The 27,319-nt window shown below is 41.5% G+C and overlaps 1 protein-coding gene across 2 annotated transcripts; it reads left to right on the top strand.

Moving 5' to 3' along the window:
- Window positions 1-77: 77 nt before the first annotated feature.
- taok1b (TAO kinase 1b) lies at window positions 78-26,968 on the top strand. Of its 2 annotated transcripts, none has more exons than XM_037747580.1 (21): window positions 78-663; window positions 9,594-9,853; window positions 11,175-11,246; window positions 11,698-11,799; window positions 11,888-11,933; window positions 12,642-12,738; window positions 12,844-12,957; window positions 13,959-14,050; window positions 15,043-15,136; window positions 15,279-15,360; window positions 16,784-16,951; window positions 17,215-17,421; window positions 18,655-18,792; window positions 19,094-19,330; window positions 19,458-19,586; window positions 20,569-20,652; window positions 20,751-20,870; window positions 20,973-21,212; window positions 21,325-21,537; window positions 22,937-23,119; window positions 23,676-26,968. In XM_037747580.1, exons 2-21 carry the CDS (start codon window positions 9,722-9,724, stop codon window positions 24,192-24,194), a joined length of 3,069 nt encoding a protein of 1,022 aa, XP_037603508.1. In that variant the 5' UTR covers window positions 78-663; window positions 9,594-9,721; the 3' UTR covers window positions 24,195-26,968. The 2 variants fall into 2 exon arrangements, with proteins under 2 accessions (XP_037603508.1, XP_037603509.1); XM_037747581.1 differs by lacking the exon at window positions 78-663 and adding an exon at window positions 1,483-1,667.
- The last annotated feature ends 351 nt before the right edge of the window (window positions 26,969-27,319 follow it).

The raw sequence follows: 27,319 nt of genomic DNA, 5'->3' as shown, positions 1-27,319 counted from the left end.
TACTTTTGTTATCCCCTGCTGTAAAAATGACAGTCAGTTCTATGCATGGCTCTCTACATCCAGACCACACACACACCTATCTATGCTTGCAGTTGTTTGGTGGCGCAGCAGCAGCAGCAGCAGCAGCAGCACACTGACATTAGGCTGTAGGGTTACAGCTGCACAGCATCACTAAAGAGAACAACTGTCACACGTGTACTCTCGCCTAAATGAAAGCTTTTCCCAGATTAATGTGCTCCTTCCCGATGGAAGAAGGGAGGTGATATTCTCGTCGCCGCCATTTTTATTTAGGAGGAACTGCCTATTGAGGAGAGAAACTTTGCTTCTGCCTAACTAACGTTAGCAAGCTAGTTAGCTATAGCGAGCTAGTCGGCTAGCCTGACTACCACCAGTTAACGGTTGACAGTCGTTAGCAACCAGGGCAGCTTGACAGTCGACCAGTATCCATGACAACGGCTCTTGCTAAAGTGAACAACTGACCGTCTGTATTGGGGCAAATTGTGCGGTTAGCCGACTTAGCATTGCTAACTTCTTAGCTTAGCGAGTTGACACTTTGATTTGACTGCATCGCCTCCTCGTACTGTGATTGAGCGTCCCACTCTGCCTTTCACTGGATTAATCAGCCTCCACTTTCTCAACCTTGTGTGGATTCATTTGAACCAGGTGAGTTTGGTGGCTAACTGAATGTTTGACGAGCGTCTTAAGGTAACTCATAAGCCAGTGTTTCTCATCAGATGCAAGTGGCTCTAACTTTATATATCTTAATAAAAGCATGCATATTAGATATCAACAAAAAGAGTGCTATTTCTAAATAAAATTATGTCAACAATGCCATTTGTTGTTCCAGAGCATATCCTATTTAAAATACTTATTTAAAAACCTGTCAGAAAAAAAATCCCTTCATCAGTTGAATCGAGGATCGATGTTAAAACCGCAAACCAATGCACAGTATTTTGACTATATCTTACACCAAAGCTTAATTTTGTATGAACATCTGATTCCCAATCTTTAAATTACAAATTACCTTCCGATTACTGAGGTAAAACATACACGGGTACGTAAGGTTTAACATGCTGCAGTGGATCTCAACACAGGTTAGCTCGCTAGTTAGCCAGCTAGATTGCCATTCGACAGCTAGCTAAGCAAAAGTTGCTGTCACAACTTGTATGCTCTGTCTATGGTTACTTCAGTCATCCTTTGTTAGCATTAAGGGTGTTTGTTTTCCAGTGTAACGCACATTATATCATTGTACGTGGAGCAGATAGCGAGCTACAGGGTGAGTGGTTTTGTTGTAAATACTGGTAGCTAGCTACGTTAGCTTGCTAATCCGCTTTATGCAACTATCGGAGGTTGCAAGCAGTGCCACTCCCTCCTGTTTGTTTGTGTCCACTGTGGCTGTCTGTTTAGTAAGTTTGCTCTCCTCTTGTAAAGGCGACATCATGAGTATGTCTGAGTATAGCTAATGTGTGACGGTATAGGTGACATTGGACATCAAGACTCTCTGAGTGTCTGTCGTCGCAACGTAGCATTGTCCTGACATTGTGTTTACAAGCAGCATTAGCACCAGGAGAGTCAGTGACAAGTCATTGTGATGATCATCATTGTGTAAGCGACAAGACACGGAGAGCATCCATCTGCACCGCTGATGGGTGTTTTTGTGCACCAACGTGAGTCGCATTCCTCAGTTTTCTCTGTGTTGCTATTGCGTAACGCTGGCTCTCTATCACTCAGCGAGCTTCTGCTTGGTTTTATCTGTGAACTAACTTATGCATGGTGGCACAGTGGATCAGCTGCACAACAAATTTAACTTTGAATATGGGTAAATTATAATGTTATTGGTTGTGGCACCAAGTTTACCATTCACCTAAGTGATGGTTGGAGTGATCTGTCAAATGTGATGTCCAAGGTTTTGATGGCTGACATACCCAAACACCTACACATGCTTTTTATATGCCATATACTGGCTGTTTTTAAGCACTGCAGTATGAGCACTCTACCTATCTTTGTTGGTGTCTTTATACCGCGATGAACAGACTGTCCATGTTATTAATGCAGCCTATGGCAGGTACGACTTGTCCTCTTATTACTCTGTTATCACTGCCTGTCTCTTGTTTCCCCCATGTATCTCTGTAACCTGTGCTGATCTGTACACCTCTCAGTTGTTCATTTATACCTCTGCATGCTTGTCAAAACAACCAGTGCATTGGTTGGCTTTAACAGCTCCCCCTTTTCTTTACTTTCAAGGACTTGCTGCTAGCTCATACGCAGCTGTTATTGACTGTGTACATCTCGATGCATGAGAAGAAGCCTGTGCAAAGTTGTTGTCAGTGGGGGGGGTGCTGAATATGGGCACACTGCATAATGGATTTAAGTGTCTCCCAGGAAAAATGGATTAGACACTGGAGCAAAGCCTGCCCTGCTTGCTAAAGTCTAGATCCAAGTCAGTCAGTGACAGTCAGCCACTGCAGAACAAGTGCTGTTTCCACAATATGATCCACTGCAGTGCGGCCACCATAACTTTATTTGGTACTGATTTGAAATATGTAATACAATTTAAAATATGTAATGCAGTTATGAATGACATAGTATGGACCTTATTTACCTTACTGATTGTAATGCTACAGTGCTTTTTATTGTATCTAATCTAGGGCTGTCAATCGATCACATTATTTAATCCCGATTAATCCCACATTTTTTTTCATGTTTAAAATGTACCTCAAAGGGGGATTTGTCAAGTATTTAATACTCTTATCAACATGGGAGTGGGCAAAATATGTTTGCTCTATGCACATGCATGTATATATTTATTATTGGAAATCAATTAACAACACAAAACAATGACAAATGGTGTCCAGAAACCCTCACAGGTACTTCATTTAGCATAAATAATATGCTCAAATCATAACATGGCAAACTGAAGCCCAACAGGCAACAACAGCTGTCAGTGTGTCAGTGTGCTGACTTGACTGACTTGCCCCAAAATTGCATGTGATTATCATAAAGTGGGCATGTCTGTAAAGGGGAGACTTGTGGGTACCCATAGAACCCGTTTTCATTCACCTATCTTGAAGTCAGAGGTCAAGGGACCCCTTTGAAAATGGCCATGTCGTTTTTCTTTGCCAAAATTTATCGTAACTTCGTAGCGTTATTTATCATCCTTCGCGACAAGCTAGTATAACATGGTTGGTATCAATGGATTCCTTATGTTTTCTAGCTTCATATGATACCATTACCATTCTAGCTTTAAAACTGAGCCCGCTACAACCTAAAACTTGCATGTTGCATTTATGCGTTGAAGAAATTAGTGCGTTAAAACGAATTTGCGTTAACGCGTTAACTTTGAAAGCCCTAATCTAATCATATTATTTTCTTATCTGGCAAAACTAATTGCTAATGAAATGACAGTGTTCCTTAGGTTTTAGTTGCGTTGACTAACAGAACTGACAGTGAGGTCTTCGGTGACATGGCAATTAAAAAAAGTGAGAAGTTATGGTCCTCTTCCTTCTTAAGCATCTGCTCCAAGTCTTTGATTGAGGCTGGCTGCTGAACAGTTAACCAACTGCATATTTGATGAGTCAGTATCTGATGAGTTGGGATGAGAACATGTTGAAAAATCCACCATACTGAAGGTCTGCTGTTTTCTGAAATTATAGGACGCACATTTGCATGTTCAGTCTCAATTTTTACACATTTTTAGAGATGAATTTGAGCTTTAATTCAGTCTGAAGTTACTCTTTACATCCAGTAGTGCTTCAGTCCGATTGGACAAACCACATCCACTGAACTTTGTAAAACTTGTATGTTTGGATGCCTGCGTTATGTGTTGTTGTTGAAGGTGGTGCCGCAGGGAGATTGTCTTCTTTTTTTACCCAAGTTGTCGGTTGTTCAGAGGAAACTCGGCATGCTGTTGATGTTCAGGACATTTATCCCAACCGGAAGAGTGTAAATGGAGCTCTGTGAGTGAAATGGGATGGGTCAAATCCTCTTGAGTGGTTGGTCACTCCGTTCCTCTCCCCTGTTGCCGTCATCTTTTATAGTACCACAGATCGGGATGTGTTGTTGTTGACATTGGGTAGCTAGAGAGCTTTTCACTTCCTCTGCTCAGTGAAATCTGTAATCAGTCTGGGGAGCAGGAGCATGGACACCCCACCCTCCATCTTGGGGGGATAGAAATGTAGTGTGTAAGCCATTTGAACAACAGCGCACATGTAGGTCATGAAATTAACATTGTCTCTGAACAAACAGCTGTGATGTCGCAGTGCTGCTTTTAATGGGCTGATGATCTTTATCGTAGGGATGCACCTAACCCATCTTTTCTACCCTGATATGGATACCCCTAAACTCAGCATATTGGCTGATTTATAGGCATCTGGCTGATACACATGATCATTTAATAAGACGTATCCGCTCGCTGCATTCCTACTTTGAATTATTTAGCGTTATACAGCATTTAGCATCTTGCTGAAGGACCTTTTGAAAGGATGTGTATGACCGTATATGTAGCATATTTTGTATCTGTAAAAGCGGTTTCAAGGCCCCGCAAACCCACACAGGTGATATCAGTTATTCTGGTTGATGAGATTTCCTCTCAGGTTGACATTTAAGGTTGAAGCTTTGCTGAGGTCAACTCCACGTACCTAAAAGACTCCTAACGGTGCAAGTTGTACCGCCTCAGCAGGTGCAGCAAAACCAGGAGAGTCAGGGAGATGTCAGTCAAGTACAGTATGCACATTGGAGTCTGATTAATAATGGTAACACCAATTGTTTTTATGGAGTTGTTATGGAGGGATGGATAGGCTGGGTTTTAGTCAGCGTTTCCTTTTGTATTCTTCTTAAATCTTTCCTATCTTGTACATCTTTTTTCTCTGCGTTTTGATAAATCAGCAGGCAGCAGGGTTGCTCATCTGTAGCTGACCCTGTGCAGCTAAGAGAATTTCACTATGGAGATCAATAAAGTATTTGATTATTTATCATCCCTCTCCATTTTCTCTTTCTCTCTTCCTCTCCGTGACACCACTCGCTGCTCAGCTTGGTGTATTGGCTGCCCTCTTCATTAGGCTTCTTGGTGATTTTACAGTGCAGAGGAAATCAATTCACATAATACACAAAGAGAGAATCCATTTTCTCGAGCAGTAAAGCAAAACAACTTTCGGTGCATTTTTTTTTGAACATACTGTTCTTTGTTCTAATATGTGAGTGTGTGTGTGTGTGTGTGTGTGCACGCACGGCTTGTAGTCCAGTCCACCTCTTCCAGATTCAGTCTTGTGACTTGTGTTCAGTGCTCTGTTTCATTGTGTGTATGAGAGAAAGAGAGAGAGAGAGAGAGAGTGAGAGAGAGTGAGAGAGAGTGAGAGAGATAGATAGAGCTATCCTGATTATTTTAGTTTTTCTTCCTACATACTATATTATCTAGTCTATTAGAAATGTGCACAGAGTCCAACTTAAGTCAAGTGTAGTCTAGTTTAGTTATTCTTAGAGTAAAAGAATGACGCACCGATAACCTTTCCCATATCTAATAAAGTGGCCAGGGAGTGTATATACTGCATATCGTAAATGTTTTTACGATTTTAAAATTGATTTTTTAATGCCAGAAGGAAGTTACTGCTTTTATTGTTGTAGTATGAGTAACATGACGTCATATCCGATTCATAAACCAAAACAAAACCACAGCCGGCTGCAGCGAGCCGAAACGAATAAGCAGAAAACATCCCTAAAAGTGTAATACATATTGAATGAGCACCCAAGTATCGTGAAAGTATGGAATCAGGAGATAAGCGTATCGATCCAGCCCTATTACAATGTATATTCTTTTACTTGACGTTATTATCTTACTATTACCAGCCAATAAAAAACATCACAAATTTTGAACAACTCCACCCTTTTCTGTCCTATCCTGTTTCCGTCCTGTTATTTCCTTAACTCATTTTTTTTCAATTGGTTGTGCTTTTGAGTTATCCCTTCCCTCCCCATTGAATTATCCAGTTTCATCAGGAAATCAAATTAAGGAAACCAAGATGCTCTTAAATACAGTTCCCTTGTTCAGTAGTAAGCCATCCATCTCCCAGAACAGGACTTTTTATGGTGCTACAAAAGGTGCTGGGCCAGATGCACTCCAGTCCTCCGAGCTACCAATGGATTATTTATACAAAATACCTATAACAAAACTAAATATTCATAGTTAGTATTGGTTAAAAATACACAGTGAAGACAGGCCAACATTGTCTTAAAAATCATACACTGGAATAATAATCCAAACAGTCAAATAATTATCACAATACTGATAAATAATCAGTAAATATTGGTAAATAATAGTGATTTCACGGTCTGACATTGTAGCCATGAGTGAAATCAGTGTGTGCTGAATCAGGCAAAAGGGAGGGGCGACTCATGACAGTATTGTCTATGCTAGGAAATTAATCATTTAGAGTACAGCAGTGATTTTCCTTTGTCAACACGACTTCTAAGTCTTTCTGCCTCTCGTACAAAAAACAAACAAAACCTCAACCCATTGTACATTTACAGACACAAAGAGGTCGGTCTGTTACTATACTGAATGTCAAATTTCTCTAGTATGTGCACTTTAACTGATAGCCTGAAACCATAATGTCATTTAAAAATAATGTCTCATTTTTTATATCTCGTCTCCATGGTTTTGCACACAGTACAATTGCCTGGTTTCACTTCTTTTTCTTTTTCCAAATGTTCTCAAAGTTATTCAGTGTGTAGCTTAGTAACTGTAAGCCAGTCCTCCTTGCTTCTCCTTTCGACTTTCCATATATCTGACATATTCACAGGGCATATTTAAGACCATTGTCCCGCTAAAAAAAATGAATCATTTTCCAACATTAAGTCAGATCGGAGGATGTCTTTACAGAATGTTTAAACTGTGATTTATAAGGCTTCTTTCAACCTTTTAACAGTCAAAGTTTTGGTGATGTTGGGACACATTTAGCAGCCAAACAATACGTAATCGTATAATGCTGCAGGCATTGTGACAGAATTAGACAAAATGTGAATGACTCTCTGTTCACTAAAATTCAACACTAAAAAGCTCTGCTTGTGTTTCTGAAGTTTGCTCCCAGCAGCAGTTTTTAGCTTCTCTCCACTAAGATATTGGTTGTCCTTGAGGGCTGTGTCTAGGTGTACAAGTTTCACTCTTGTTTTTTTTTTCCTCAGTCAGCTGGATAGCTTTTTCATCAGGACAACAATTGTGACATCAGCCAGCAGTGGGTGGTTTTGGTAGAGGCTCCCAGGCTGAACTGATAACCATAGCAGGTCTAGGTTAGCAGTGCTGTAGTCCCAAAGATAAACCGAAAGACGCAACTATCAGTTTTCCCACTGAGTGTTTCTGTAATGATATACGTGCGGTGCTTGCTGAAGACGAGACAAGAAGGTGAGGTGAGGTTAAAAAAGGTGGAGTAATTCTTTTGAGGCTGCATGTTGGTGGTTATCTGTTGATAGGAACGGTACAGACTAGAGGAGAGTGCTTTGTATGTTTGCTTTCCCCTCTTTAGGTGTGTTTGACATCAAGCTATATTGTCACATAAGACTAATTGGAGTTTTACCTTGTCCTTGACATGATGTGTCTCTGCTCAAGTGTATATTCAGAGAACAAAGGATGCTGACGGTTTGCAAGCTTGGTTAAATATCTCAGCAAAATATAGACATTAGACAGGAAAAGTTACAACCTCAAAATGATTTCAGTAGTTATTGTAGCTAGGGCTGTTAGTGGATCAGTCGACTAATCGGTCGTTTTGGTCTTAGTCGACTAATGCAGGGGACACACCAAGCCGACATCAAAGAACTAGCGGCAACGAAGGCCACCAGTTGCGTCGCCTCACGTTGCGGGAAGACCGAGGACTGCAGATATACAAGCCGTAGTTATGATACGTACATGTAATAAAGCGTTGTTTACCGACCATTTTCACACCGCTCCTACTCACCACTAAGCTTCATTCCAGATGGCTATGTCGTTGTGAAAATATCCGTGTATTGACAGATCAGATGAGATGAAGATGGTTTTTCCTCTTGACTTTACTCGTTGGCTTGCTTTTCTCACTTCCGTTTCTCTTCTCGTGCACTGATTCATTTAAGCCGAACAGTCAATCGGATTGATTTCTCTCACCAACGGGCACCGCCGGTGGTTCAACGCGCTGAATCGGCCGAAAAACCTCAGACACGGGCAGAGTAGAACCGACGGTGCGGGACACACCGAAAAAACTAGTCCGACAGACGCTCACCGACGGCCCAAAACTGTCCGACGGCCGACCGTCGACTTGGTGCGTCAGGTGCTTATTTCCAAGAAACTTATGAGCACATCTCTGGTAAACACAACATATAAAGTGGCGCTTTTGTCTGATTCTCTGTGGTGAAACTCCGTTTGACCGATCTGTTAATTAAATCAACTAATCCATTAGTTGACAAAGTCATATACAGTAAGTGTTAGTCGACTAAGAATTTCTTTGGTCGAGGACAGCCCTAATTGTAACTTAAAAAAGCTGATACGACCTTTTAAACAAACAACACATGTACAATAGGGCTGCACAATTAATACAAAATTTATCAAAATCACAATATCGCCTACTGCAATTTTCAAATCACAGTATTTGTTAAAATCGCAATATTTGTTAAAGGTGAAATGTGTGTCAAAATACCATTTTAGATTAAATATTGTGGTGCTGCAGAGATGTCCTTTTTTTTCCAATGAAAATGAGAGTAACGATGTAAAAATGGTCATTCTCTCTAATATCGCAAATCATATCGCAATTGCAATATCAGTCAAAATAACCACAATTAGATATTTATTAAAAATCATGCAACCCTAATGTACATTAGAGCAGTGTCACTTATACAATATAGTATGTAGGGCGTTGACATACTGATTTGTATGGAACCTTGCAGAATTTGCAATATAAACTGCACAATACAGATATACACTCAGCATTATGAATATGTGGTACAAAATGTTGCATGTACGCACATACACAATAATAATCTTTCATGCATGTTACATGAATTAACTAGAGCAAAAGTGATGTATCCACTTTAGAGTAGACGGTAAAATTTGACCCCAGGTCATCTAATTGATCATCGGATGCAGCTCAAAGCTCATTACTGCGGGCCGCCTCATAGCAGTGGACATGAAATCGATCCTCGAGCTGGGATATTTGCATTGCCCAGTCATTCCAGTGGCTTACACATCTGCAATAATTGCTGAATCAATCTGAACCGATGCACTTGTGATGACTCCGCATTCAGTAGTTTATATTAGGGTCAGCACTTGAAGGTGCGACTCTGACCTTTTCTGAAGAAACTTTGTATGGCTGTCTTTAGCCAGTGGGATGCTGAATGCCACCCAGTGATTCATCGGTTGTTGGAATGGATGAAAATCAAACTTTGATATAAAATGACTTTGAGTCCATCTTGCTTTAGATTTGGATTTGTGTTGCAAGATCAAAGAGATTTCCTCCTCTCCTTTCAAAGTCTGGCCAATTGACTTTTCTCACTTGTATCACATCAGCTGAGTTTATCTTGTAATTGCTAACACTTCTGTCTCTCTCTTTGTCTTCCCCTCACCCTTTCTGTCCATCTAGGTGCCCATGTGCTGGTTCCTTAGGCCCATCCACTACTGCAGATGAATCTTCGGCTGCTTCGGTGTAGCTCAGCACCCAGATAGTCCCATCCCCCTTTGCGTGGGTGATACGGGACTACATTAACCAGAATGCCCTCCTCTGTAAGGGCAGGGAGCCTGAAGGATCCGGATGTGGCTGATCTTTTCTTCAAAGAAGACCCAGAGAAGCTTTTCTCTGACCTCCGAGAGATTGGCCATGGCAGCTTCGGCGCCGTCTACTTTGTACGGCAGCTACATCTTCACACTGACTCCTACACAAGAGAAATACACTTTATAGATTTATTATAAATGATATGATCAGTTAAATACAGGAAAACCTTAGTCAGTAAAAAGAGATTCTACACAGCGGAGATGGAGTGATGCATTCCATAATCCAAATTCGTCTCTATATTTGATTAGCTGCCGTATTAGTTTCGGTGAATAATACAGTAACTCAATGTTACTTGACTTGCCAATTAAAGATAGCAACTGAGTCAAATACAGTTTTTTTTATTTAGTTTCAATACATCAGTGGGCTGACAATGTGCCAGAGTTTGTCTCATAATTATAAAAAGTAGGAGTGTAAGGAAATATCGATACACTCGAGTATCGTGATGTTTTGTGATATTGTATTGATTCTGAAAAACGCTATTAAAATACTTAATCGCAATTAATTGCATGATTGTCCATAGTTAATCGCAAATTATTCTCACATTTTTTATCTGTTCAAAATGTACATTAAAGGGAGATTTGTCAAGTATTTAATACTCTTATCAACATGGGAGTGGGCAAATATGCTTGCTTTATGCAAATGTATATATTTATTATTAGAAATCAATTAACAACACAAAACAATGACACATATTGTCCAGAAACCCTCACAGTTACTGCATTTAACATAAAGAATATGCTCAAATCATAACATGGCAAACTGCAGTCCAACAGGCAACAACAGCTGTCAGTGTGTCAGTGTGCTGACTTGACTATGACTTGCCCCAAACTGCATGTGATTATCGTAAAGTGGTATGTCTGTAAAGGGGAGACTCGTGGGTACCCATATAACCCATTTTCATTCACATATCTTGAGGTCAGAGGTCAAGGGTCCCCTTTTGAAAATGGCCAAAATTTAGCATATGTTATTTAGCCTCCTTCGTGACAAGCTAGTATGACATGGTTGGTACCGATAGATTCCTTCGTAGCAGACAGTGATTAACGTTGTGTTAAAACCTCCGACCGGTAGATAGCAGTGTTGTAATCTATCTTTAGCCATTTGATTTCTCCACACCAACGTAACAAACAGAGACAGGAAGTAGGATAATGGTGGTGTGTTTTCTTTATACTATGACAGTATTCCAAAAAATTGGTTTAAAAGGACAAAGGTACAGCAGAGTAATGTGAGTCACCTTATCTTTTGTTCTTGAACACTGCACACAGTGTGGTTAAAAAAAGTACAAGAGGTCTTGAAAAAACCACATCCTTGATGAGAGAAAATGTCCAGAGGATTAGATGTACTGTATGTTAAGAGTTGAAATATGTACTAACAATGTACTTTTTTGTTTTCCAGGCACGGGACATACGCACCAATGAGGTGGTGGCAATTAAAAAGATGTCCTACAGTGGCAAACAGTCTAATGAGGTGAGACGAGATCGATCATATTTATATAATAGTTCAGACTTCTCACTCTAAACATTTTCATACAGTATGGGAAGTATTTTGATTTTAATTATTTTATCATTCTAAACGCATTTATGCTGTACAGAACAAAAGTACAAGATCTTGATATATAATATATCTTCATATAAAGAATGCAACAAATCCTAAATGCTCACATCATCAATGAATATTCACGTCAAATAGTGAAAGGTCACCCTTGTGTGCTCACTTTCCTGGCTTGTCGTCCCACATACAGTTCACTCTGCTCATGATTTCAGATTAGCTATAATCAGATTACACATAATCTGTGAAGAGAACCACTTTACGCCTATTTACAACTGAAAGACACTCGCACGTGCAGTCACCTCTAGTGCTAAGGCCAAGCAATGCATTGCACTGTTTTATTTTGAAGTCCCCCTCTTTCCCCTAACAGAAATGGCAGGACATTATAAAGGAGGTGAAGTTTCTCCAGCGGATCCGGCACCCCAACAGTATAGAATACAAAGGTTGTTACCTCCGTGAGCACACAGCATGGGTAAGTAACAACACATTACAACTGTAAGATTAGGGCCTTTGTGTGTCCATACATTGCTATCCTTGACCCTTATCTCTTGTTTTTCTAGCTGGCGATGGAGTACTGTCTCGGCTCAGCCTCCGATCTGCTAGAAGGTGAGCAGGTGTTGCATGTTTTCTGTGTGTGTGTGTGTGTGTGTGTGTGTGTGTGTGTGTGAGTTGGGCCGGTGTCAAACTGGTTTGATATTAAACCACAACACCGGACCGGACCGGTATATCAGATTTTTAACCACTAGGTGTCACACTTGACTCAGCAGCCGCCTGTCACAAAATGAGAATAGCTGGTCCACCTTAACAGCCCACCTTAAGTGAGTCTGAGCCGTTGTTATTGCTAACTTCGGGGCTATCCCATTCACTTTAATCAGCAGGTGGCCAGCAAGACACAAGGCCTATTGAAGGAGGCTGGGTCACGCGTCATCAACGTGTCATATCTTTGGGGGTACAACACATAAGCAGTAAAATCTGGCCAGCACTCGCTGAAATTGAGCCAATTGCAACGCAGGACAGCAGCTTAAGTTACACTGCGCATGTGTTATACCCAATACCCCAAGACCCGTGTCCGCCCGTGTCCCAGCCTCCTTCAATAGGCCTTGGTAAGACACAGGAACTTGTCTTGGGATAACCGATTCTCTATCCCCATTCCTAGCGTTTTTCCCTGTCCGCCAAAGTAGCAGATGGCCTGATGATTTCACCCACCACTGCCAACTATTTACCCACATTTGGTGGGTGGCAGGTGCTAATTTCATACCCTGTTGACGCGTCCTCATCAGCTGGTGTTGATTCAAACTGTTTTTCCTCCTACAGTTCATAAAAAACCTTTACAAGAAGTAGAGATTGCTGCCATTACACATGGTGCTCTGCAGGGGCTGGCCTACCTTCATTCCCACAATATGATCCACAGGTGAATGATTTTTTTACATGACCTATATTGTTTTAAACAACCATATCCCCCACGTATCCCCCTGCTCTCTCACACACAGGTATGTGTTTTTTTTCTCTCTGTCAGGGATGTGAAGGCAGGTAACATTCTGCTGACTGAGCCCGGGCAGGTCAAACTGGCAGACTTTGGCTCTGCCTCCATTGCCTCACCTGCCAACTCCTTTGTGGGAACGCCATATTGGTGAGTAAAAAACTGAAAGTATTTTATATGTATGTGTTAAATGTTTGAGCTGACCAAAATGTTGACAGTCTGCTTAAAGAAGCATTGATTCATGAAATGGGTTTGACTGTAGAGAGTGTTTACCTTTTATTTGCATATCCACACACGAGTAAAAAGCGGCCTATTGGTGTATTCAAATGCTCTGCTGCTGTGATTGTTGGGGACAATGTGTGCTCAGGATTGAGACATCATCTTCAGGATTATATACTCTGTTTACAGAAAACTGCTTTTTTTGTGTGCTATTTATGCTGCCGAAAAATACTTATATGACTCATGAAAAACACAGTTATTTAATTCCAAAGAAGGGACTTTTAGTTTGCAGATTAATATTAAAAAAACATTATCACACGTATACAGATAATTTGGAAAACTGATATTTTCCCCTCCGTTTCAAAAAAAAAAAATCTGTCCACATGACCTTCGTTTTACAAAATATTTCCGTCCACACTTGATCGCAAAAATGACTCCAAACGCTCGCCGTAATATTTACATGTCACCACAAGTGAGATCACAAGTTAAGGGTCAAGGGATTTTGTTACCACCCTTCTCACTCCCTTTCCTTTGGTTTCATTGCAGTCAGTTCGATAACCGTTAATGTTCGTGATGGGGCTTTGATTCCTGGTCGAACTGCATGACTGTCATCACTCTGCTGTCATCAACTGTCTCTTTACATGCATAAATGTCGAAAGGGAGGTCATTCAGGTTTATGTCCATGACCCTTCTGAGTGCTCCAAACCTCGCCTTCAATCGCCTAAAAGCACATTCAATCACCATTCGGCCTTGACATGTTTAATGTGTTGCCTGCTTTGGCTTCTTATGACTGTAACATTTTTCAAATGTAAAGTAGTAATTAGTCTGAGCAGTGCAAACAAAACGTAAAAAAGACGGTCGGTTGCTGTTAACCTCCTTTTTATTTGTCCTTCTCTGTTTCCCACTTTCTCTTTCTCCTCCACTTCCTCCAGGATGGCCCCTGAGGTGATTCTAGCTATGGACGAGGGCCAGTATGATGGGAAGGTGGATATCTGGTCCTTAGGGATCACCTGTATAGAATTAGGTAGGTGACAGTATGTGTGTATTTTATCTTTTAAAATGGAACGGCAGTAGAAAGAATATTTTTCTATAAAAATTAAGTGAAAACTAATGTGTGCTAAAAATGCTTAAATACACAATCTGTCGTCCAAATGTTACCAAATCATGGCCTACCTGGATTTGTTATTGATTGACAGGTCTTGTGCAATACACCATCTTGTCTCGTCACCCCAAAAACACATGAACATGCTAGTAAACAAACACAACGTGCGCCCCTTTCCCCTCCCACCTCTACTGTAATTTGATCTCCTTCATGTTGCCGGTGTCATGTTGTAGTCACCGGCCATGGTTTGACAGATGTGCACGGCCTGTCAGACACTAGTGGTTCTGTTAGTCTGTTTATAAACAAACTAAATATTATGTTAATCACGTTGTCATAATGATTATTACTAATGCAATACAAGCTGGATTTAGCGGCGTGACGCCGTCGGCACCTGTTGCTGATGACGGCTACTTTTTAATTTGCCAGAACGTGTCATAATGACAAATACCGAGTCAACCAGTCGGTATAAAATTAAACCGGTGTAAGCTCATACACCGGACCGGACCAGCAAAACCCAAAATTGACCCAACTCTAACCACGGTAAAAACAAAAGTAAAACAATAAATCCCATGTACTTCAACACACTTTCCTTTATCAACGTTTGCATAATGTTTTTTGTTAGGAAGTTAAACAGGTCATATTTCCATCTCTACTATCTACCTATCTACTGTAGAAAAAACAGTACCATCACATTTTCAGAATTTTGGCATCGATTTGGTGCCGAAGTATTGGTTCTCTTGACATCCCTAGTTAAATCTGTAATGTTTATGAACTCAGCAGTAATAAAACAGGCCTATATTTTCAGTTATCAGTTGAGAAATGCAAATTGTTTTTCACCTGAAACTTTAATGACATATGTGAATACACCTGTGATTTAATACGAAGTAACTTGACTGTTGTCCTTTCTGTTCCAGCGGAGAGGAAACCTCCCTTGTTTAACATGAATGCAATGAGTGCCTTATACCACATAGCGCAGAATGAAAGCCCCACGCTGCAATCCAGTGAATGGTGAGACGCCACAAACACACATAATACACAAGCACATACATATGTGTTGTTTGTTTCGCATCTAAAAAATACTGACGTTTACTTTCGTTAAAGGCTGTCGGTATCGCTTGTCTGACCCTCTATCTCGTCATCTCTGTTTCAGGACGGATTACTTTAGAAACTTTATCGATTCTTGCCTTCAGAAAATCCCGCAGGACAGACCGCACTCTGACGACATGCTGGGTGTAAGTGCATGCACATACTGTACACGCTACAACACAGAAACGGAGCGCAGGGTCAGTGTGTTAAGATGAGAGATTGACAAAGCCCCCTGGCGATAAATCTCTCCCTGATGTTTGCGCTCTGTTCTGTCCCCCATAAGCTTCTATTTTGATTCACTAATCCTCCACTTCCTGATGCACACACACACACACACACACACACACAGCCAGAACATGTACAGACACACACAGAGCTCGGTTTTGTAGAAAGAACACAGATGTAATTACTGTAGAGCTACGACTTCTGCATCCATCGTTAAGTAACTGAGCAGCTGTCACTTAGCCCACTAATGGACTCACTATTGCTAATGGAAGTTGTCCTTGGGGTACAGAAGCACTGCACACTGCGTCTTTCTTTTTTTAAATGTCAAGTTCCAAAACAATACAAGTGTTATAATGTTATTTTTAACTGCTTCTCAATGTGATCTTCTTCAGTTGGACTTCTGGCTCAACTTTACCTTCTAGTAAAGGGCATGGAGAATGACTAATATTTTAATATCATATTTTTGTCATATCATCAAATTGACCCATCCAAAGTCCCGCCTTCCTTAGTTACTGTTGCTAGGTTGGACAAGCTTGACAAAAAGAAACATATTTCAACTTACTTCGGGGCGGCACGAAGCAGAGATAATATAAACAAAGGAACAAAATCATGTAAATGCAGCGGGGCCTCCGGCAGCGACTTGCAGTCGGAGCTCTGGCAGGAGGTGGAGAGCTCAGCGTCCGGCAGCAGAGGCTTCTCCTCCGGCCAGGAGCACAGCTTCGCCTGGCTGCTCCGCCGGTCCCACACTGACACCACGCTGCTGGAGACCCAGGCCGTATTGCTGGGCCCGTTGAAGGGGAAGGGAGGCACGGGAGAACCAGAACCAGGACTGCGAGCACAGAGAGAAAAAGGGCGGGACTTAGGAAGGGTCAATTTTGGCAATTGGCCATCATCTGCATGATCCAGCGTACTACTCAGTTAGCATTGGTTATAGTAAGTAAGTAAGTAAGTAAACAGCCATAAACATGAAGTAACAGTGTGAGCTGTCTTACCTTAATACAGGCCTTTCATTATGCAGTTTCAGTAAAAAAACATCCAACGCCTCATTAAATCCAGGGCTCTGACCAATTTGCTGAAGCTATTAGCTAATTCGGTACTATGAGCTAACCGGGAGGGTTCCTTTTTGGGATATTGAACATTCTCCACTCATTACGTTTGTGCAATTTATAGCACAAAAACAACTCGCCTCATAAGCCCTAAGTCATTCCAGTAATGCTTTTTAGTGTTGAGAACAGTTTTTCTCGTGGTCATCCCTCTTCACCCCCCCCTCTTCTCGTTCTTCCTCCTCTGTGACTTCTCTATTCATGATCTATTCTTTTCCTCCCTGTCTCCCCCCATCTCCAGCATGCGTTTTTGCAGCGTGAACGTCCAGAAACCGTGCTAATGGATCTTATTCAGAGGACCAAGGACGCAGTGCGAGAGCTGGACAACCTGCAGTACCGCAAGATGAAGAAGATCCTCCTGCAGGAGGCCCACAACGGACCCACAGCAGAAGCCCAGGATGGGGACGAGGTGTGTGGATGTTTGTATATTAAAATCAAACCAAAGCAAAGGTGCTAGAATAAGATTTGTGTTTTTTGTTTTTTTTTAAGCTCAGAAATACATTTGTCACTTTCACGGGATTCCACTCTGAAAATAACCAAGCATGCACTGGTTTGTATGCATGTCTGTCTGTGTCTCTTGGTCTTTCTCGTGTTCCCTCTCTTTCTCTCTCTCTCTCTCTCTCTCTCTCTCCCTTGCTGTCTCTGTCTGTGCTCTTCCTACACTGTCTGCAGGAGCTGGAGCCGGGCGGAGGTCGGACGGGGACAGTGAACAGTGTCGGCAGTAATCAGTCCATTCCCAGCATGTCCATCAGTGCCAGCTCCCAGAGCAGCTCTGTCAACAGTCTAAACGAAGCGGCCCAGGACAGCCGCAGCGAGCTGGACCTGATGGAGGGAGACCACACAGTCATGTCCAACAGCTCCGTCATACACCTCAAACCGGTGGGTGAAGTGACACCGACACACACCTATTTAGAAGAAGTATGTAGCATTATATTCATTATTGATTAAAGGTGCACAGCACTGATTTTACACATGAAGATCAGTTTATAATGTTTGTGGCTCTGGTGGGAGCTTTGTCTAGTCTGAGGAAATAAAAAAAAGTGGCAACAATTTATAACAGAAACCCTGTACTGCAAATTGGGAATGTCAAGTTTGAAAGAGATGGACACATATACCATTAAGGGGGAAGGTCTAATAAAAGACGCTATTGAGTTGAATTATGAGAAATATATATAAAATATAGGGCTTTCAATCGATTAACATAGTTAATCTTGATTAATTGCAAAAAAAAATTTTTCAAAATGTACCTTGCTTTATGCAAATGTATGTATATATTTATTATTAGAAATCAATTAACAACAGGTACTGCATTTAGCATCAAAAATATACTTAAATAATAACATGGCAAACTCAAACCCAAAAAGCAACAACAGCTGTCAGTGTGTCAGTGTACTGACTCGATTATGACTTGCCCCAAACTGCATGTGATTATCGTAAAGTGGGCATGTCTGTAAAGGGGAGACTCGTGGGTACCCATAGAACCCATTTTCATTCACATATCTTGAGGTCAGAGGTCAAAAGACCCCTCTGAAAATGGTCATGACAGTTTGTCCTTGCCAAAATTTAACGTAAGTTTGGAGCATTATTTAGCCTCCTTTGCGACAAGCTAGTATGACATGGCTGGTACCGATGGATTCCTTAGGTTTTCCAGTTTCATATGAAGCCAGTATCTTCACTCTAGCTTTAAAATGAGCCCGAGCGTTATTATTCCATTAACTTTGACAGCCCTAATAACATATAATATCAATTTCAATCATTCTTCATTCTCCAAACATGACCAGAATCAATTTAAAATTTAGAAAAACACACAATTTTGAATGACCTTTTGCTTTAAAAACGACGATGAACTGGTTTCTCCAGCTGTGTTTTGGTAGGATGTTGTGTCGAGTTGGTGAGGAGCTTTCTCACAGCAGTCTGAGAAAACAGATTCAGGTTTAGACCGAGCACTTAGTTGCTGTTATGTTTCAGTGGCACTTTGGTTGTTTCTGATTCTCTTCTGTTCTGTCTTGATATCTTTCTCCCAAACCTTCCCATGCCCCCCAGTGCTTCCATTTGTGTATTTTAAATACAGTAACAAAATAACATGTTAATTCCGCTGCCTTGTGTTTCCAGGAAGAAGAGGAGAGTCTCTCTGGGGAGCAGGCAGCCAGCAGTGAACCCTCCTCTGAGCCCCAGCCAACACCAGCTCAGGTCCCGAGGAAGCACTACCGCAACAGAGAGCACTTTGCCACCATACGCACAGCGTCACTCGTGAGAACACACTTGCTTACTCCATACAACTCACTTACTTATCCCACTCAGTAATTTCATTTATTAGTGGCTGTATAACAGAAAAGGGCCAGATATTTTGTGCTTTGTTTGATAAACGGTCCGTGAAATAATGTTCTACATTTAACAAACTCTTTCGACATTGCTGTTATACCTAAACACTTAAGTGAGATGTCTTTATCCCTCTATACAAGTCAAATTTAAATTTTTTTTATCACACATTTCAAAATAATCTGAATCTAAATGGACTGTGCTGATTCTCTCCTGCGTCCACATCTTGCAGGTGACCCGTGAAATGCAGGAACACGAGCAGGACTCGGAGCTGCGGGAGCAGATGTCGGGATACAAACGCATGAGGCGGCAGCATCAGAAGCACCTGATGGGCCTGGAGAACAAGCTGAAAGGGGAGATGGATGAGCACAGGCTGAGGCTGGACAAAGAGCTGGAGAGTCAGAGGAACAACTTCACGCAGGAGATGGAGAAGCTGCTCAAAAAACACCAGGCGGCTCTGGACAAAGACGTATGTAGACAAAGGCAAAAACACAGTGGTGTACTGATACTGTGATATTCAGCTACAGTATTACTGTTTTCAAAGCATTTTTCCTACAACTGAAGCAAACGTTTTTTTTGTGTTGTGTATGACGTAGCTTAAGACGTTTACCAACGATGAGAAGAAGTTCCAGCAGCACATCCAGGTGCAGCAGAAGAAGGAGCTCAGCAGCTTCCTGGAGTCACAGAAGAGGGAGTATAAACTACGCAAGGAGCAGCTCAAAGAGGTAACACACTTGAACTGCACATATCTGTGATTTACCCAAATCAACTAAACATATATAATTAAGTATATACTTGGACTTCTGTAGGTGTGTGATCGAGGTAAACATCTGGAACTAGGTTTGCTATACGTACTATACATGTATACCTATATGGTTTTTATTTTATTTTGGTGGTATGTTTTTGGGTTCAGATAGTTTATTCCAGTGTTTGTGAAGATTAACAATCTATAAGGGCTTTTGGTTATTTAAAAAAAAATAATGGATCATTTTTTCGATTTAATAGATTAGTCTTTTGGTCTACATTATGTATAGAAAATTGCAAAAATCCCAGTTTCTTAAAGCCCAGGGTGATGTCTTCAGATGTCTTGTTTTGTCTGACAATCAGTCCAAAACCCAAAGATATTCATTTCATTATAGGGCTGAGCTATTTTGAAAAAAAATATGTAATTGCTATTATTTTGGCTGATATCGCAATTAAGATATGATTTTCAATTTTAGAGAGAATTATCATTTTTACATCATTTTTACATCAAAATGATTATGATGTGATGTTTGCGGGGATCTGTACCAAACAAATATGTTTTCTTAAAGCTTCAGTAGGCACAATGTTCTTTGACATCATTGGGCAAAAATTCCATAATAACCTTTCAGCATATTGTAATGATTGGCCAAAGTCTCCCGTCACAGGCTAGAATTTCTAAAGCCTGAAAAAAGAGCCATGAGGAGGTGCAGAAGTCTAGTTTTCTCTCAGAACATTTGAATTACATTATTATTAAAAGGTTATTATGGAATTTTTGCCCAATGATGCCAAAAATATTCTGCCTACTGCAGGTTTAATTGGACTGTTGCTGTTAATTTGATAACAGAAAAAATGCAAGAAGAAAATTTGTAAGAGATCACCCCATGCTGACAAACTGCAATATCCATAAAGCCCAGTAATGCCCTGACATACTGAAAGAAAACTAAATAACACCTGTTTTGGCAGGAACTGAGCGAGAACCAGTCGACTCCCAAGAAAGAGAAACAGGAGTGGCTGTCCAAGCAGAAAGAGAACATCCAGCACTTCCAGGTGAGGAACTCTCACACGATATGTCGGCAAGCCCAAGACGGAATGATGATTTTACACAGTCTGTAGCATCTGTGACATTAACAAAACTTAATTTCCAGGCGGAGGAGGAGGCAAACCTGCTGAGGAGACAGAGGCAGTACCTGGAGCTAGAGTGTCGGCGGTTCAAACGCCGGATCCTCATCGCCAGACACAATGTGGAGCAGGATCTGGCCCGAGAGGTACTTCGTCGCACACCGCCACCCACTCCTATGTTTTTAATCGATTTTACTTATTTGACCGCTGTCACTCAGCATTTTCTCCTCTTTTTTTTTTTTTTTCAGGAGCTGAACAAACGGCAGACACAGAAGGACTTGGAGCACGCCATGCTGCTCAGACATCATGAGTCGATGCAGGAGCTGGAGTTCAGGCACCTGGGGACAATACAGAGGGCGCGGGCAGAGCTGATCCGAACCCAGCACCAGACGGAGCTCACCAACCAGCTGGAATACAATAAGAGGAGGGAGAGGGAGCTGAGGCGCAAGCATGTCATGGAGGTCCGCCAGCAGCCTAAGAGCCTCAAGGTACGTTGACTCAGGGAAGTCCTATAACTGACCCCACTGCTCACACTCACTCATACAACACTTGTCAAGCTCCTTCTCTGAACATCTGCATTTCTTTTTTTATGTTCTTCAGTCTAAGGAGCTTCAGATTAAGAAGCAGTTCCAGGAGACGTGTAAAACCCAGACCAGGCAGTACAAAGCCCTCAGGAACCATCTGCTGGAGAGCACGCCCAAGTCGGAACACAAGGCCGTGCTCAAGAGGCTGAAGGAGGAGCAGACCAGGAAGCTGGCCATCCTGGCCGAGCAGTACGACCACTCCATCAACGAAATGCTCTCTACGCAGGCTGTGAGTACCCGAAGAGAAGCCTAAAGAGTTTTTATTAACAAAAAAAACAAAAATGTCCTCATTTAGTCATGTAGTTTTAAATCTTCGTTTAAATATGCTCAGTACCAGTGCCAACACATTACCAGATTCCAAAACATACATTGTCCATACCTCACGTTAAGGAACTTAGAAATCTTTTTCTACACAACCCTTTTATATCAACATAAGCTAAACTTCATTAATGTTTAACCCTTTAAAACCAGACCTCCCACAGGAGATCGCTGTTCGCATGATCCTGTTTTAAATCGATCTAAAATAAAAACCATAATAGCTAAAGCGTTCATTCTTTTTACAGCAGAAAGCCAAGGCTTCTGTCTTTCGCTTCATCACGTGATTATGTTAAATTACGTGCGGATTACTTGTTCTGCTCATTAAAATGAGCATATCTCAAAAACAAAAAAAAAGTGAATTGTTCAAATAACTTATGAAGTGTTAAGAAATATTTTGTTCATGTTTCTACATTTAGAAATATTTTGTATCAACATGTTTTGTGTGTTTTATTTAGTAACATTCTATGAGAAAAATATGTCAGATTTTTGTATGTTTTTTTTATTTATGACACAATTTCAATACTTATGTCAATTATTATGGTTTATTGACTTATATAACCTTTTAAGCTTAGGTTGTACAGATTTTAGGGATATAAAGAATTTGAAAATACTCCAGGAAATGACAACACATAAGCAAAAATACCAATGTAAGACCATTTCTCTTGCAGATTTCAAAGGGTTAATTTAGTCTTAATACAAAGCAGTTGTCCAAGAACATAATAAAATACTCAAATTAGCAAAATGATTATTTAAATCCGGAAATCTCCTTTTAATAACATGTAATCAAGACTTAAGAAAATCCGACAAAGCATATGATGACAACTTGCAACGCTCAACAATTTTCGATACCCCGTGCTAAAGACACATTTTGGTCCATATATACGATACGGTAAGTATTTGTCCTGTCTTGCCCCAGCACATCCCAGTGTAAAGTCATTGAATTTAACTAAACAAGTCCTCAAAATCCTTTAGTCATAGAAAGCCTGTGTTAAACATTGTTTTTCTATATATTAAATGTAACAATTTATGACTTTGTTTCTTTATTTGTTGTCAGTATGTCCCACATGAACGCTGTCAAATATTCGTTCATTCTAAATCAGATGCAGGATTTTTGAGTCCAATGTTGCTGTCAGTTATGAAAATGAATTATTATGTTTTATGGTTTCCTGAAAGATCTCCTAGGATATCAAATAAACTGTATGTCACTGACATTTGGCCAAAAAACAAACACCATGATGCTAACAAAGAAAGACTTCTGTATCTTTCTCTCTCTTTGTGTCTTTCTTTCACTTTCTCTTGCCTGCCCTCAGCTTCGGTTGGACGAGGCTCAAGAGGGGGAGTGTCAGGTCCTGAGGATGCAGCTGCAGCAGGAGCTGGAGCTGCTCAACGCGTACCAGAGCAAGATCAAGATGCAAACAGACGCTCAGCACGACAAGGAGCGGAGGGAGCTGGAGCAGAGGGTCTCTCTGCGGAGGGCTCTGCTGGAGCAGAAGGTAAGAAAGACCCCTGGAATTGTCTAGTGTTGCTTAGTGTAAGGGAGTTCCTCAAAAGGATCTTAGTTTCAGGGGAAAGTTCCTGCGGTGGAAACGGGGCTTAAAAGGCCATTCAACCCTTCCTAGTCATTTAGTGGGCGGTTTGTTTTTTATTTGTGTTTTACGAGAGGTGGCTCATAGTATTTCATCTGTTTTTATTCACGTTCTGTTTAAGATGTCTACATTTGTTTTTATAACTATGCTTATTCTTCACTTTCCCAATAATATGAAGAGTGTAGTTGAGTGGTTAATTTTTGTTCGTTCAACCAAGAACTTTAGAATCGATTTGTCCTTTCAAAGCAGACGAATGCGTGAATTTTGAACTCAAGGTTCAAGGTTCTTTATTTGTCATTATGTCAATTCCAGCAAAGCAGTTATTGTCAATGAAAACGTTTGGTCTCAGGTTCCTTCAACAATAAAATATGTATATACTGTATATATATATATATATATAAGGGGAAATCACACAGGTAAATGTGAAAGCAAAATAATTTGCTCACTGTGTTTATCTCCACAGATCGAGGAGGAAATGCTCGCGCTGCAGAACGAGCGCCTGGAGCGAATCCGCTCACTGCTGGAGCGCCAGGCCCGAGAGATCGAGGCCTTCGACTCGGAGTCCATGCGGCTGGGCTTCAGCAACATGGTGCTCACTAACGTGGCTCCCGATTCCCAGGGAGGATGGGGGGGAGGAGGTGGAGGTGGCCAGGGGGCTCAGGGGGGAGGCCACTGGCCCGGAGGAGGTGGAGGAGGAAGCGGCGGCGGCGGCGGTGGCCACAATAGTCATCACCACCAGGGGGGCTCCAGCTCACAGCAGCCCTGGGGTCACCCCATGCTGGCTGGGGGCCCGCCACCCTGGAGCCTCCACCACCCCGGAGGAGGGAATCAGAGGGGGAGCGCGGGAGGCGCAGGAGGGGTGAGGAACAGCCCGCAGGCTATGAGGAGGACGTCATCAGGGGGGAGAAATGAACAGGGCATGAGCAGGAGCGCCAGCATCACCTCTCAGATCTCCAACGGATCCCACCTGTCCTACACCTAGAACACACGATAATTGTCTTAAAATTAAATTCTTGTGCACCGAGGTGACACTACACACACACACAAACACACACACCATGCATGCACCACACCTGCCTCATACAACACTTACCACAGTACGTCTGACACACACTGCGCAGCACTGAGACTGGGTTTTACCTCAGCCTAGTTCCTCTCCCATCACCACTGCTCTCTTACATCGGTGTACTGCGAGCAGCAGTCTGTGGAAACCCAAAAGTCTTGAGAGTAATCCAAGATTGCCGAGGGCCACGTACAGTATGCCACAGTGCAATAGTGTCATTTTGTTTTGCAGTAGCCTACAGTGCTATTTTATGTGTTCTGCCATGTTAGTCTCTGTTGCCATAGACCCAGAGTAGTATATTTGTATTATCTACCATGGAGATTGTTATCAAGATTTAGTTTGCAGTATGCTGTTTTATACGTATGTGGGGAAAACTTGATGCTTGCAGATGTCGTGGTAGCACAATAGAGCGCTGCAGGGATGACGTATTTTTGAAAGCCAACTAGGAAGTTAGCATCGCCCCGGTTCCCTCGACAAAAAAGCCAATGAGTTTTTTTTTCCATTGGGTTTTTGTTCGCAGAAAATGAGCTCTGTGGCAAACAAACGTTTATGATACTTACACATACATACACAACGAGGCTATAACGGCGGAGGAGTCGGCGTGATGACGTTTAGTAGTCTCATTAAGACACGTAGAAGCTTCAAAATTTACGAGTGGGATATTTTATTGATGTATTTTATGTCGTAGAACAAAACGTTCAAATCTCTTCAGATTGTGTGAACCACAGACCTTATTTCAGACATCTAACTAAAAACCCATTAAAAAAAAAACCCATTGACTTCCAGACGAGGGAACCGGAAGTGCTAAAATGCAAACTCATTTCCGGGTTTTAGGACTCCTGTAGCACTCTATAAGGTGCATTATGGGAGTATTTGCATTCGGTGTGCAATTTTTAGAATGGCATTTAAAAAATGTGTTCCCTCAAAAATCCCTCACAGCTCGAGATTTAAGCACAGACATCTTGCTGATAGGAAAGTTTAATGAGATTATTGTTTATGTTGTGTTACAGACGAGTGAGAAGGCAGGAGGTGATGTAGGGGAAGAACAGAACACGTCAGACAGGTCTATAAAGGAACATGGAAAGAGAACGAAAGTTGTTGTAAGTTGAGTAACAATGGGTATCTCTGACTTTATAGTCCAAGGTGATGAATAGCTAAAAGTATGCAATCTTTTATTCCAGCCTGAGTGACTTAACTGAGAGGAAATCTAACCAGTGAAACCAGCTTGTGCAGTGTTTTACTGGAATGAGTAGTTGGGAGTTATTGTGTGCTTTTGAGCAGGGCTGCAAAGATGCCAAAGGTAAGGGTGCAGATTTATCATTATAATTATCCATGCCAACATACTGTTAATGTATTTAATGAGATTGTGCCAGTGGAAGTTCAGGTAATATGTTGCTGCCAAGTTAGATGCTGGATCGGAAGGAGAGGAGTCATTTTCTCGTGCATGCTCGACCTCATTGGGTTTCCACAGACCTCTGCCCACTCTTCACTCACGCCTGCCCAGTGGACGGGCCAGTCTGAGGGACGCTGTAGCCTTACTAGTCCACAGCCCTTCATGACAGGGACGGGTTTTCAGCAGCACCTAACCTCTACTTGAATAGCATCAAAACTAGCGTTCACTCCTCACTTTGTTCGCAGTCATTTTCGGGGTCTAATCTGACACCGTGCTGGTCTGTGAAGGCGACGCAGTAAAACAAACGGTCTCTGAAAAAAAATTGAACCACGCCTGTTGGTCTACCTCAAGAACACTCAGAGCAGAGCTTCACCGCAGGATGTCGGGACTTGCAAACGACTTGCATTTGCACAGGCCACACTGAATGATTAGCAGATTCTCTCTCTCTCACACACACACACACACACACACACACACACACGCGCGCATACATACAATAGTTATTGATTTTTATCCCCCCCAGTCAAACAGTATGTCCCTTTGCACACTCAGTTGATGAATGCATGCACTGGGGGGGAATTTTGTGAAAATGGGATTGGGACATATGGTGCCTTCAAATGGAACTCGTTCATATGGACTCTTCTCGTAAACACGATAAACACGACCCCATTTGAAGGCACCAATAAACTTGTTTTAAAAAAAAGAAAAATCCGAATTTTTTTATAAATAAAGCACTTAGCAGTTAGAGATGAGCAACACACTCGGCACCATTTGTGTCGGGGCAACAATATCCATCTTGGTTGCCTAAAAATGTCCCTGTGTGTTTTTAATTTAAAATAAAATAAAATAAAAATCATTTCAAGAGTTGCAGTGAACGAACATGGAGCGTGAAAGAGGAGCATCGCTAAGCCCTCTGCTGGTTGGTGACTGCTGAATGTCTGTTTGGGTGGATGGGCGGTGATGCTGTGATCTCCTCTGCTATGCCCCTGCAACCTTCCCCGGTCTGACATCCCGCTCTGTCTCACCCCCCCGGGCGACCCCGACGTCATGTTCTGACCTCCGACCTCCCTGATTCCCTCCACCTTCGCCTCCTCCCCTCCTGAGCCTGGTATGGTCTTCACCCCCTCCCTGATCTATTTGGGAAGAGCTCTTTAAGTGAAAGAAAAGAAGAAAAAAATATATATCTATATATGTATTATTATATAAATCTATAAAAAAAAAAACTGATTATAGAGATAAAGGTGGAAGTCTTATTGTGAAATGCAGAGATTATGCATTATATGATTTTCAGAGGTGAAAATGTACAGGAAACCTGTTAATATTGTATATTTTGAATTTGAAAATATGGACATGTAATTGACAAATCAAAGGCAAATTAACCTGTTGTGATGCGGACACAGTGATGTGGTTTAAGACCAGCGGTATTCAAATGATTCACAGCCGCCGGGTTTTCACAATCTTACTTGCAGCTGCGAGTTCAGAAACTTGTTACAGATATTCTGTTGTGAATGGTAACAACACAACTCTAGGTCAGATTGCCTGGTGACATTTTGTTTAATGCTGAACATGGATGATTTTGCACATAATTTGAAATCTAGTTAGGTGTAGCCTTTGCCTGGCTATATTTTACTGACCTTATGATACCCAATAT

This window comes from Sebastes umbrosus, chromosome 17 (genome assembly GCF_015220745.1).
Source record: "Sebastes umbrosus isolate fSebUmb1 chromosome 17, fSebUmb1.pri, whole genome shotgun sequence".
Taxonomy (NCBI): domain Eukaryota; kingdom Metazoa; phylum Chordata; class Actinopteri; order Perciformes; family Sebastidae; genus Sebastes; species Sebastes umbrosus.
The sequence above is the reverse complement of the archived record's forward strand: the minus strand, read 5'-3'. Positions and strand labels throughout refer to the sequence as shown.